The following is a 13,350-nucleotide window of genomic DNA, read 5'->3' as shown; positions in this document are numbered from 1 at the left end:
CCTCTTGGTGGGGGATCCCAAGGGGATTGGTGGAGGCGCCATTTTGGGGGTATCAGCACCGTAGAATTTATTTATTTATTTATTTATTTATGGGTTACTTATATGCCACATTTTCCCACTCATGCAGGCGCAATGTGGCTTACAGAGAATTAAATAAGAGTACAAAGTTAAAAGCTTAGGCAAGCATAAAAGAAGCAAATAGGGGGGGAGAAACTAACAGAATGAATCTAGTCATTCTGGAGAGTGCAGGTTCTTTGGAGGGTAAAGAGAATCCACGTGCGTGGAGAACTCAATAGACCCCAAGAAACGTAAAATGTAAACAAAAAGGTGGTAATATGAGCCAGGCTATCCAATAACTGGACCTGAAGTAAAGTTTAAAATAAACAAAATTTAATAATTTTCAAACAAATGATAATAAAACAATTCCACATTAAAAATGACTTGACACAACGTTGTGTTTTGGCCAGATGGCCTACATCAGGAGTCTTGTAGCTGCTGACAGTAGTAAAATAAAATCATCAAGTGACGTGATAAAGAGAACTCAAATCACAAATGGGAAATGTGCAGACAAGGATTTTAAAAGGGTCTCTACGGTCCCCGATAGCTCCATATCCACATTCCGGAGTCCAGCCACACGCTTCAGAGAAGGTTCTTTGGAGGGAACAGAATAGGACTCAGAGGTCCTTTCAGACTCCCAGTCTCTTATGGACTCTGGTTCTGAAGACCATCGCTATTGGGAGGCTATTGAAGAGCAGTCCCATGGGTTTCTAGTTCTTTTGTCAAGAGAAGCTGTCTTGTCTCTTAGACTAGGTCATGGGGGCCTTGGCTATGTTTAAACCGATGGCTGAAGCCTTTTCTGCTCCATAAGGCCCTCATCTGCATGGTGGTGGCTGGGGTTCTTGATCGTCTCTATGCCTTCACTCAGGAGGTTGAGAAGTGTTTGGGTCTTCTCGAAGGTGGATGCCCTGGTTATGGCAGTCACGACTGTGGCTGCTGTACCTGTCCAAGGGGGCTTGGCCCTTAGGGAGCTCCATTAAATGAATGTGGAGCAGCAGCTTCACCTGGCATTTCTGGTGAGGGCTTCAGCATTCAGGATGCTATTTGTGGTAGTTATGTAGCTCCATGCTGCATTGTTCCAGCAGTTACTGGGGTCCCCAGAGTTTCTCACCTGGACCTGGGACAGACTTTTTGGGCAGATGTCCTCTATGATCTGTCCATCTGGCTTTTCAGTGGCGACATCAAGGGTTGCCATTGGTTGTGGCTTTGCCACTAGGTGTAGATGTGACTTCCAAGAAGCTTTTGAGTCAGCTGCCCTTTAGGGAGCACTTCCTGTTTGGTGATAAGTTGTAAAGGATGGTCAAAGATATGGGGGAGACATGGCTTTCCATCTCCTTAAGATGTGGCAAGGGTGCGCAGCAATCCTCGGTCTCAAGGGAGTGGCGGCGGTGGGCAAGGGAGGTCCATCAAACAAGGGTCCTCTTGAGGCCCCAAGGAAGCTGGACCCTCAGGTCCCTCGTGGGACTGCAGCCGCTCGGCCTGCCCAATGAGCATGCGCCAGGCCCCTTGTTTCCGGTGGGAGGCAGGCTGTCTCTCTTCCGCAACAAGTGGGTCCACAGCACCTACAAACAGTGGGTTCTGGAGGTGGTCAAGGGGGATACTTCATGGAGCGTTCCTGTCCGCTATCGAATGCCTTCGTGACCTTTCCCTGTGGCTTGGCTCTAAATTGCCAGGCTATTGCTCTTACCCTTTAGCATCTCTGCAGTGTAGGAGTTGTGGAATCTGGTCTGCCGGCGGAGCGCATTCTGGACAGGTACTCCATCGTTCATGGGTCCTGAAGAAGTGCTGGTCATTTCACCCCATTCTGGACCTCAGGGGGTGGTGGATGCTTGTCTGCAAGTCCCATGCTTTTGGACAGAAACACTTCACTCGGTCGTCACCTTGGTGCAGCTAGGGGAGTTCTTGACTTCCCTAGACCTAATGGAGGCCCATCTTCACTTCTCCAGTGCAGATCATCACAAGAGATATTTGCGCGTTGGGGGCAACACTTTTGGGACTTGCCCTTTGACCTGGCGATGGTACCCCACGCTTTATCCGAGGTGTTGGGGTGGTGGCTGCACATCTACGGCATCAGGGTATTTGGTTCATCTCCGCCTGGACAACTGGCTAATTCGGGCTGATCTGGCTTCAGAGGCCAGTTTGACTATCTTGCAAGCCATTTCCCTCCTTAAGTACATAAGTAAGTACATAACTAATGCCACACTGGGAAAAGACCAAGGGTCCATCGAGCCCAGCATCCTGTCCACGACAGCGGCCAATCCAGGCCAAGGGCACCTGGCAAGCTTCCCAAACATACAAACATTTTATACATGTTATTCCTGGAATTGTGGATTTTTCCCAAGTCCATTTAGTGGTGGTTTAAGGACTTGTCCTTTAGGAAACCGTCTAACCCCTTTTTAAACTCTGCCAAGCTAACTGCCTTCACCATGTTCTCCGGCAACGAATTCCAGAGTTTAATTATGCGTTGGGTGAAGAAAAATTTTCTCAGATTTGTTTTAAATTTACTACACTGTAGTTTCATCACATGCCCCCTAGTCCTAGTATTTTTGGAAAGCGTGAACAGACGCTTGAATACCTGAGTATTGAATTGGCCCAAGACCCATCTGGCCCTGTCTCAGTCTCTGGAATATCACAGGGTCTGATTCAACATTGCCAGAGGGATGTTTTTTCTTCTGGAGGAGTGGGCAGAGAAATTCTGGGCGCAATTGCGCCGATTGTGTGATCTTCTGGAGCTCATGATTTGGGATTACTTGCAGCTCTTGGGCTCCATGGCTGCTATGCTGGAAGTGCTTTGGGTGAGGGCTCATATGCGCCCTCTGGAGCGGCCTCTGTTGTCCGATGGACATTGATGTTGTAGGACTTCCATTGTCCTCTTCCTCTACACCACAAGGTAAGGCTCAGTCTAGCCTAGTGAGGGACAGTCCGATTCACCTGCTGAGATGTGTTCTGGTCACCATTGATGCAGGTTTTGATTGGGGAGCATGCTGCCTGGGCCAGGGGGTTTAGAGTGGCTGGTGAAGCCAGGAAGCATCCTGGTTCAAAAATCGCCTGGAATTCTGGATGATCTGCCTAGTTCTGCAGGAGTTTCGGCTGCTTCTCCAGGAGAAAGCATTCAGAGTGATGTCGGACACTGCCAAGGTAGTGGTGTACATAAACAAACAGTGCAGTGCCAGGAGTCGGATGGTAGCCCTGGAGGCACTGTGTCTCTTGTCAGTGTGTGAAGTCCCATTCAGTGGTCCACATTACAGTCTCTGTCGATGGGTGGAGACCCTTTCAGTGGTCCACATTGCAGACAAGGACAAGATACAGGCAGAAGTTAAGTTGCTCTCTCCTGAATCTGGGAGGGTGGGTGCTGGGGCAACAGGCTTTTCAGCTCATTCTGAATCACTGTTGCCCTCCTCAGTCCGATTTGATGGCATCAAGGATGAGCAGTCAGCGGAAGGAGCCGCCCTCCCAGAGGATAGTTGCTCTGATTCAACCGTGGCTGTGGGAGGAGTCCCTCTACATCTTCTCTTCCTGGCTTCTGATAGGCCATTTCTTGCACAGGATTGTATGTCATCCACATCTGGTCCTGCTTGTGGTGCCGGACTGGCCTTGCAGGCCATGGTGTGCAGTTCTCCAATGCCTCCTGGTGGACAAAAGATTAGGGTCCTGCAGATTAGAAGCTCCATGAGCTAGATACCCAGAGGATGTCTTTGTGGTACCTGAGGGAGATGAATACATTTAGTCTCTGTCCACTTCTTTGTGCTTTCCATGGCCCTTGGAAGGGCAAGGCAAGCCTCTAGGTCTTCATTTATGAGGTGGGTTAAGGCAGCTACTGAGTCTGCCTACATCAGCAAAAGTTGTCCGGTATCTCAAGGGCTGAGCACAGCACCTCTAAAGCCACCAAAATCCGCCTCATGGTTGTAGAAATTGCTCTTCTGCAGGTAAAACCCACTTGCAGCTCTGCCACTAACAATGGAAGCACCCTCGCCAACTAATTGCCATAATTTTAGCCAAACGTTTTGCTTCAGAATTCAACAAAGAGATGGGATGGTATGACCTCGTGCTTTGTTGAAGTGACTGGGCAACCAACTTTGCTGGATTGGTGCTTGTGGTTAAAAGTAGAATGGCTACTTCCATCCCCACATCCTGTGCCTCAATTGGGACTCGCCCCCAGTTTTCTGACCCGTAGGGAATGGATGTAGTTACTAGTGGATCTGGCATCACAGGCAACCAATGGAAAGAAATATATAGTGATGTGAACAAGTTTGTCCTCCCCTTCTGATTTCTCCTATTATTCCATATATGTCACAGTAAAGGATTTCTGATCTTTAAACAAAATGTAATATGAGACGAAGAAAACCTAAGTAAACACGTAATTAGGGTTCTTTTTTAAATTATTCATCTATTTAAGGATCTCTCTCTCTCTCTCTCTCTCGCCCAGCATCCTGTCCACGACAGCGGCCAATCCCGGCCAAGGACACCTGGCAAGCAACATACAAAAATTCTATACATGTTATTCCTGGAATTTGTGGATTTTTCCCAAGTCCATTTAGTAGTGGTTTATGGGCTTGTCCTTTAGGAAACTATTTAACCCCTTTTTAAACTCTGCCATGCTAACTGCCTTCACCACGTTCTCCGGCAACGAATTCCAGAGTTTAATTATGCATTGGGTGAAGAAATATTTTCTCCGATTTGTTTTAAATTTACTACACTGTAGTTTCATCGCATGCCCCCTAGTCCTAGTATTTTTGGAAAGCGTGAACAGACGCTTCACATACAGCTGTTCCACTCCACTCATTATTTTATATACCTCTATCATGTCTCCCCTCAGCTGTCTCTTCTCCAAGCTGAAAAGCCCTAGCCTCCTTAGTCTTTCTTCATAGGGAAGTTGTCCCATCCCCGCTATCATTTTAGTCGCCCTTCGCTGCACCTTTTCCAATTCTACTATATCTTTCTTGAGATGCGGCGACCAGAGTTGAACACAATACTCAAGGTGCAGTCGCACCATGGAGCGATACAGCGGCATTATAACATCCTCACACCTGTTTTCTATACCTTTCCTAATAATACCCAACATTCTGTTCGCTTTCCTAGCCGCAGCAGCACACTGAGCAGAAGGTTTCAGTGTATTATCGACGACACCCATATCCATTTCTTGGTCCGTAACTCCTAATGTGGAACCTTGCATGACGTAGCTATAATTCGGGTTCTTTTTTCCCACATGCATCACCTTGCACTTGCTCACATTAAACGTCATCTGCCATTTATCCGCCCAGTCTCCCAGTCTCGTAAGGTCCTTCTGTAATTTTTCACAATCCTGTCGCGAGTTAATGACTTTGAATAACTTTGTGTCATCAGCAAATTTAATTACCTCGCTAGTGATGCTAGTGATGCACAGACTGGTTGAGCCTAATAGCTGGCTCTCATGCTCCTGAATCCTTGTCAAGTGCAGAGTGCTGCTCCCTTGCCCCTAGTCATCACATTATGATGACCTCGCGTGTCCCTGCTCCAAGGGGTCCCCATACCTCTCTTGTAGCCTTTGTACCTTTTTGGGTGTTCTCCCCTTGGGCTCCCCTGTAGTTCCAGGCAAACAAAATTGGAGTGGATTTGCCTAGCTTAGCTTATTCCCCGGCATATGGCAAAGCAAACGGACTATCTATGTCTTTTCACGCACTGCTGCATGGCAGAAACTGTTATATGACAAATCCACAATACTTGGTAATAGAAGCCCTTGCTTTAGTACAGGCTTCATATGTGCACAGTTTGGCTAGGTGGTGCCCTACACTCCTGGAAAATTCCAGTATTTCTTTCTACCTCCAGCAGTTTGAAATCTGCTCGTTGCCATTTTTGAATCAGTCTGATGGAAGTGACAGATGTTTTAGAACATCCTCAACTATGTTATCAGCTGGAAAATAAATTATAAATCATAGGCATAAATCTTATAGTGCAAACTTAGATCAGCAATTTACAGATTGGCATCACGTGTAGGCTAAAAAGTAAAGCCGAGAGGGCCGATTTTTTTTTTTAAATTTTCAGAAGTCTTTTGTTGTACTGATTTAGATACATAGCAAGGTATTAACATCATTAAACATTTCCAGATTACAGCGGTAATAGCAGTACAAAAGTAAGCAATGATCTTAATTCGTATCAAGTCTAACAGAAATCTTCAAGTAACTTCAACTTTTTCATTTTCATACAGAACTACCCCATCCAACCTACCCCCCCCCCCCTACTGCCCCCCTCCCCCCCCTCCCTCCCCCCTCGTCATATTGTACAAACTCCTTCCTGGGGACAATCCAGTGACATTCCCCCTACTCAGCATTCAGGAATGGCAGCCATATTCTCTCCCACTTAGGCAAGACCATAGATTTAACTGCAATCAGTCTCTCCATCTCACACACATATCGTAACTTGGTAAGCCAGCGCACTAATGGCGGCACGCTAGGCGATTTCCAACTCTGAGCCAGATTCACTCTGGCCGTCTGCAAGGCTCCTCTTGTCAGAAGCCATTCATGCTCTCTAAGACCCTCTGGTCGCTGTCCCAATATGAATATTAGTGGATGCCACCGTACAGGCCTACCAATCCATTTTTGAAGGCGCGCCTGGACCGCCTTCCAGTACGCTTTAGCCTTTGTACATGTCCACCATATGTGACCCATTGTACCTACGGCATCACATTTCCTCCAACATCTATCGGAGACCTGCGCAAACATATCGAGAGGGCCGATTCTTGTGGGACAAACCCTGCTTGACTGCCTTCTACACCAGTCAGAGTCTGGTCTTAAGACCAACTCCGTAAGGGTTCACATTAGTGCAATTAGTGCTTATCAACAAGTAGAAGGTAAGTCCTTCTCTGGACAGCCTTTAGTTGTTCGTTTCATGAGAGGTTTGCTTTTGCCAAAGCTCCCTGTCAAACCTCCACCAGTGTCATGGGATCTCAACATCATTCTCACCTGCTGCTGAAAGCTCCTTTTGAGCTACTGAATTCCTGCCATCTAAAGTACTTGAACTGGAAGGTCATTTTCTTGGTGGCTGTTACTTCATCTCGTAGAGTCAGTGAGGTTCAGGCCTTAGTGGTGGATGTGCCTTACTCTAAGTTTCATCACAACAGAGTAATCCTCCACACTCACCCTAAGTTGCTGCCAAAGGTGGTGTCGGAGTTCCATCTGAACCAGTTGATTGTCTTGCCAACATTCTTTCCTCAACCTCATGCCCATCCTGATGAAAGCAGCTTGCACACCTTGGATTGCAAGAGAGCATTGGCCTACTACATGGAGCAGAACAGGCCCCACAGACAGTCCGCCCAACATTTTATTTCTTTTGATTGGGGTCACCACTGGGAAACGCACCATTTCAAATTGGCTGGCAGATTGCATTTCCTTCTCTTATGCCCAGGCTGGGCTGACCCTAGAAGGTCATGTCACTGCTCATAATGTCAGAGCCATGGTTCCGTCGGTAGCCCACTTGAGGTCGGCCTCCACTGAAGAAATTTGCAAGGCTGTGACATGGTCTTCAGTCCACACATTCATATCACACTACTGTCTTGAGCAGGATACCTGACGTGACAGTTGGTTCGGGCAGACAGTGTTACAGAATCTGTTTGGGGTCTAGAATCCAACTTCGTCCTCCTAGGCCCATTTTATTCTGTTTCAAGCTGCACTCTCATTCAGATTGTATATAGTTTCAGGTTAATCTCTGTTACATCCTTGCCATTGTGAGGCACAATTGACCAAATGTTGTTGTTTTTGGTGAGCCTGGATGCTAGGGATTCCCCACTTGTGGGAATAAGCAAACCTACTTGTCCTCGGAGAAAGTGAAGATACTTACCTGTAGCAGGTATTCTTCAAGAACAGCAGGCTTTATATTCTCACAATCCCTCCCACCTCTCCTTGGAGCTGTCTCCTTTATTATGTTTACTTTTGTTTTTGCTGTAGTATAAAACTGAGGAGATTGCATTCTCACATTGGGTGGGAAGGCACTTGCACATGCGTGGTGGAGAGTGTTTTGCGCTCCATAGAGCTCTACTTATGCTTTTCATAAGTCCTGGACTGGGCGACTTGTGAGAATATAAAGCCTGCTGTCCTTGAAGAATACCTGCTAGTGGTATTCTTGTAGGATGCCAGATTCAAGAGAGACCCAGGAAGAAACATTTTGATATGTTTATATGTGCTTATTTGACAAGAGTGATTAGTTTTTAAAAAGAAAACTGACCAGGCAACTTTTCTTTAACATTGGTGTTCACCCATTCAATATCCGGAGGGAGGGGAGGGAGGGGGGAAAAAAGGGGGGAAAAACGAAATGATGGCATGCATAAGTGACTACAATTACTGCAATGTTGTTGGAAATAATGTTGGACTAATGTCATATAGAGGTTTTGTTATACTTTCAGTTACTGTTATCGTTAATAAAACAAATTATTAAAAAAAAAAGAAAACTGAACCACTCTACTAAAACTCTACCATATAGATCAAAGCTCTCTAATCTGTTAAGTAAAATGTTATGGTTGACCATATCAAATGATGCCGAAATATCCAGAGTAGCCATGAAAACCATCCTCGCTTCTGCCTTCCTGAGCTCCCTGCAGCTCCAGGCAGTCCTTGGAGTGTGTGTTTGGGGGGGGGGGGGGGGTGAACGAGTACAAGGGAATATAGGTACTAAAAAAAGAAAAGACAGGAGACAGAACAAAATCGTGATTTGGGGGGTGGTGCAGGGAAGAAGCCCGGTGAGTCCTGCATGCTGGCAGGCCATGACATAAGAAAACAACAAGAACGGAAGATGTACAGAAAGACCAAACTAAAATCACAGATGTAAAAAAGCCAAATTCATTTATTAAGACCCTACACGGTCCGTGTTTCGGCCAAAGAGGCCTTCTTCAGGGGTCTATGGCTTGGCATATATAGATATTCTTCCAAAGGTTCACTCAAATTAAGACAAATCTGCTGATGCTGTCCAAACGATGCATGAACCCTGACATAAAGCAATTGAATTGGACCTAGAGCAAGGATGGTATTCTGAGTCCAAGTTTTTCATCCTCCGCCTTCCTTCCCCTCTCTGTTTCACCACTTTTTGGCTTTTTGCCTCCTTCTCCTGGAAGGGGTTTAAATAAGTGGATGGAAAGTCGTTTCCTCACCTCAAGATAATTGAAGAAGTTTGCAGAGTTTGTTCAGGTCTACTAGGCTAAAGCATCAGTGTTTCCTGTCAGTTTTGCCAAAACACTTGAAGTAATTTTCAGGGAACATTTCTTGGATGCAGGACTTGGCGAAGGGTGAATTCCCCGAAACTTTAGCACCCAATGAAAAGCAAATCTGGAGAGGTTCCCTGGATTGATCTGTGGCCTCTGTAGTGTATGTACCTGGTGTAAAACCTGGCACTGGTTTCCTATTTCTTCAACCATTTTATTAGCACTTTTTTTTCTTTTTTACACACACACACACACACACACACACTCACATGTGTGTGTGTATAAATACATAAATAAACATGTGTATATAATATATACATATTTTACATATATATATATATATATATATATATATATATTTGTGTGCTGTGTTTTTATATTTAAAAAAAGGCTTACAATAAATTTTGTTGCTTTTTAGTCACAACGTACTATACCAGTATGCTTAGTTTTGTGCAGGTGTCCTTTCTCATCCTTTTAATCTTTTTTTATTAATATGTTAGGGAGGATATATGGCTGCAAAAGTTCAGAAATTAGAGGAGCAATTCTGCTCAGATGTTACAAAGGAGCAGCAGAAAGATGAATCATCATCCACCCTTTTTAATGGGATTGCTATATATGTCAATGGCTATACAGGTATGCTTTTTAGCCATTTCTTGCACATACAGTGGATTTCTCTTATGCTTCATCATTGGAATATTGTAAGAATTTGTGTATATCTGAACTTGAATGGTTTCAGAATTTTATGAAAAGAAAAATGTATTCTTTATTTCTCTGCCCTTCCTTCAACCTTCTAAGGGGATGGGATTTAATATACCGTCTTTCTGTGGTTACAATCAAAGCGGTTTACATAATATGTACAGGTATTTATTTTGTACCTGGGGCAATGGAGGTTTAAGTGACTTGCCCAGAGTCACAAGGAGCTGCAGTGTGAATTGAACCCAGTTCCCCTAGTTTGCAGGCTGCTGCACTAACCACTTGGCTTCTCCTCCAACTCTTGGTTCTACTGGAGCAAAATAACTATCTTCTTGTTTTAGGTATTTTTTTTTCTTTTACTAAGCCTTATTTAACTTTCAAATATTTGTCTAAAGCTGTTCTGTAAAAGTATTTAGGTGAATACAAGGTCTTCCATAATAATTTTTTTAAAATGATTTAAATGTGGTTTGGAAGAAAATGTTTCTCTTTTTGTTAAATGATGCTTTTTCTGAAATGAGTGGCAAATACAATTTTTATAGGGAGAGGCAACTGTAAACCACTTTATTGAAAATAATGTAGAGAGAAGGGAATCCTAATCCTGTTGTGATATGATAAAGGGATTGCACCTGGCAGTATATGGCATTTTGGGGGTTTAGAGTTAAAGAATTGACAACACTTTATTCCCCATTGACAATAATCTGAAAATTCTAGGTATAATTATAGACAACATTTGAAACTCAAGTTTCCTCAGTAATCTCAAAATCTTTCAGGTCTCTTTGGAAGCTAAAAAGGATTAGACCCTATTTCTTATCGGAAACATTCAGACTATTGGTACAATCATTAATATTATCCCAATTCGATTATTGTAATGCCATATATGCTGGCTTTAAGGAGTACCTGTTGAAAATAACTCCAAACAGCTCAAAACACTGTAGCATGGTTCATATATAAAATCTCTCATTTTGAAAGTGCATTCCCTTTATTAATCAAATTACACTGGTTTCCCATCAAAGCGAGAATCACCTTCAAATTATTTATCTTTATCTTTCAAATACTAAATGGCACAGCTCCAGACTATATGGTACCATTAATAAACTTACCTCAAAGAAACACTAAATATGAGGCAAGAAACTATCTCAGACTACGCCTCCCAAATTGCAAAAAAGTGATCTATAAAACTGTCCACTCTATTTACTTCACTTACATAGGAACCAAATGGAGGAACTCCTTACCACCCAAAATAAGAAATATACAGGAATATACTAGATTCCGCAAAATCTTCAAATCGTTCCTATTCAAACAAACCCTCACAAAGAACGACCATATCTCAAACAATTAATTATTAACTGAATTGGTTATTACTCTATTTACCATTAACTTTCTCTTTGCTTCATGTACAATTTTTCATTCATAGTAGATTTTCTAAATGTTAAACATCCATAGCTATCCCAGTATGTTTATGATATTGTATTGTAAATTTGGGTTCTTACAACAAATTACGTTGTTATGCATTGTTCTTTATGTATCCTATACTGTTTATTGTAAGCCACATTGAACTCAGACTTGTTTGGGATAATAAGGGATATAAATGTCACAAATAAAATAAATAAATACATAAATACACCATTTGGTAGAGTTCCTAGACTTTTGGATCACATAAGCATGAAAGTGTTCTAGAGAGCAATGCCGTCTGCCTGAATTGTAGCTCATCAGTTTCGCATGCTTCAATACATGCAAGAAAAACAAACTCAAGTCCACACTCCACACAGAGCAAGCAAGCAGGAAAACAACAGTGGAGTAGACTTAAATGGCTGGAGATCTTTTATTAACTATTCTTCATATGACTCGACATGGACTGTGTTTTGGCAACAGGGCCTACATCAGGAGTACAACTTCACAAAAATACAGTAAAATATATTCAAAATTCATAACTTAAAATATATAGATGTGCCAAAATATAAAAGGCATAACAAACAACCCAACTCAAATGAATGGTTGAGAAATAGAAAGATGTTACCTTGACAAGGTGTCTATAAAACTAAAAGTAAAATAAAATAGTGTGTGCTAAAGAATAAACCATGTACACAATAATGAAAGTAACAATAAAAACAAATTTATGCATGCATACCATTTTTAAGAGGTTGCAAGATTTCTTGTCCAGCCTGACTCCATAGTTGTAGTCTGAACTGGGACCTATCCATGTGCTGGACCTGAACCAAGATACTGCTAAGTGATTTCTGATTATTTTATTCTAACTTCTCAACTTTTTGGCTATAGGTTTAGCTACCTGATATTCTCTTTAATGCTTATTGCTTAATTAATTTGTCCGTGTATCTCTACTGTGGTGCACTTCTCTGTCTTCTAACTCTGCCCCCCCTCCCAAAAAGACAAAAACAACAAAAAAAAATAATACCCTCTTTCCTTTCCTGCCTAACTCTGATAGAAGATTGGCTTTTCTAACTGCTTCTGGTCCTGTAGCATTCCAACTTTGTGGAAAGGTTCTGCCAGTCCTAGGCAAAATCACAAACTTAAATCTCTCAACTGGTTTTAAATTTACATTTTACATTGATGAAACTGCTATAATTATTGGGAATATTTAGATTTATTTACTAAAGGAAAGTTATATTCTAGTGGAATTTGAAAGTTAAATCAACTGAAAATTCTTTGATCAGACTGTAGCATTTCTGTTCATACCTAGAGAACTTTTTTTTATACAGCACTTGGCTGACTCACTGGGACTTATAGTCCCACCCACCCTCCCCAGGGTTTTCCAGTCATATATAGACAAGCCAAAACCCATTAACTTTACTCCTCAGTCACACATAGGCAATCTTGCAGACTGTTAACCCCATCATAGTACACCTGTTTATACTCATTTCAACCAATCAGGATGACTTTTATTCTCTGTAATAATTGTGGTGCTTTAGTTTCAAGGCCAGTCATCTGGAGACTTAATGCTTGTCCTATCTGTCTTTTTTTTTTTTTTTTTGTTACATTTGTACCCCGCACTTTCCCACTCAAGGCAGGCTCAATGCGGCTTACATGGGGCAATGGAAGGTTAAGTGACTTGCCCAGAGTCACAAGGAGCTGCGTGTGCCTGAAGTGGGAATCGAACTCAGTTCCCCAGGACCAAAGTCCACCACCCTAATCACTAGGCCACTCCTCCACTCAGCTTGCTAGTTTAAAACAGGAGCTCAGTAAAGTAAAGCAGGAATTGGATGCACTTAAAGCAGCTTCTAGGACTGCACAGAATCATACCAACTTCTCACCACTGCCTCAAAGGATAAAACCACCTAAGAATGGATGGTTCACGGGTAGGCTCAGGCAGACTACGTTGTGTGGCACAGAAGCATCCGCCCTCACAAGTGTTGCCCCTACAGAATTCCTTTGCTCCATTACAGCACTGTGATGTTCCTGAAAATAGAACTGAGGCG

General features: G+C 43.0%; 1 protein-coding gene across 4 annotated transcripts in view; it reads left to right on the top strand.

The window, feature by feature from the left end:
* The window catches only part of REV1 (REV1 DNA directed polymerase), a 339,104-nt gene that overhangs the window by 54,378 nt on the left and 271,376 nt on the right, over positions 1 to 13,350 (top strand). For all 4 annotated transcript variants that reach the window (XM_030201417.1, XM_030201416.1, XM_030201418.1 and 1 more), the window contains exon 3: positions 9,724 to 9,856. In XM_030201417.1, coding sequence (XP_030057277.1) covers positions 9,724 to 9,856 — 133 coding nt within the window. The remainder of the gene's footprint in view (positions 1 to 9,723; positions 9,857 to 13,350) is intronic.

The sequence above is a fragment of the Microcaecilia unicolor genome, chromosome 4, assembly GCF_901765095.1.
Source record: "Microcaecilia unicolor chromosome 4, aMicUni1.1, whole genome shotgun sequence".
NCBI classification, from domain to species: domain Eukaryota; kingdom Metazoa; phylum Chordata; class Amphibia; order Gymnophiona; family Siphonopidae; genus Microcaecilia; species Microcaecilia unicolor.
This window is presented reverse-complemented; position numbering and strand designations above follow the sequence as displayed.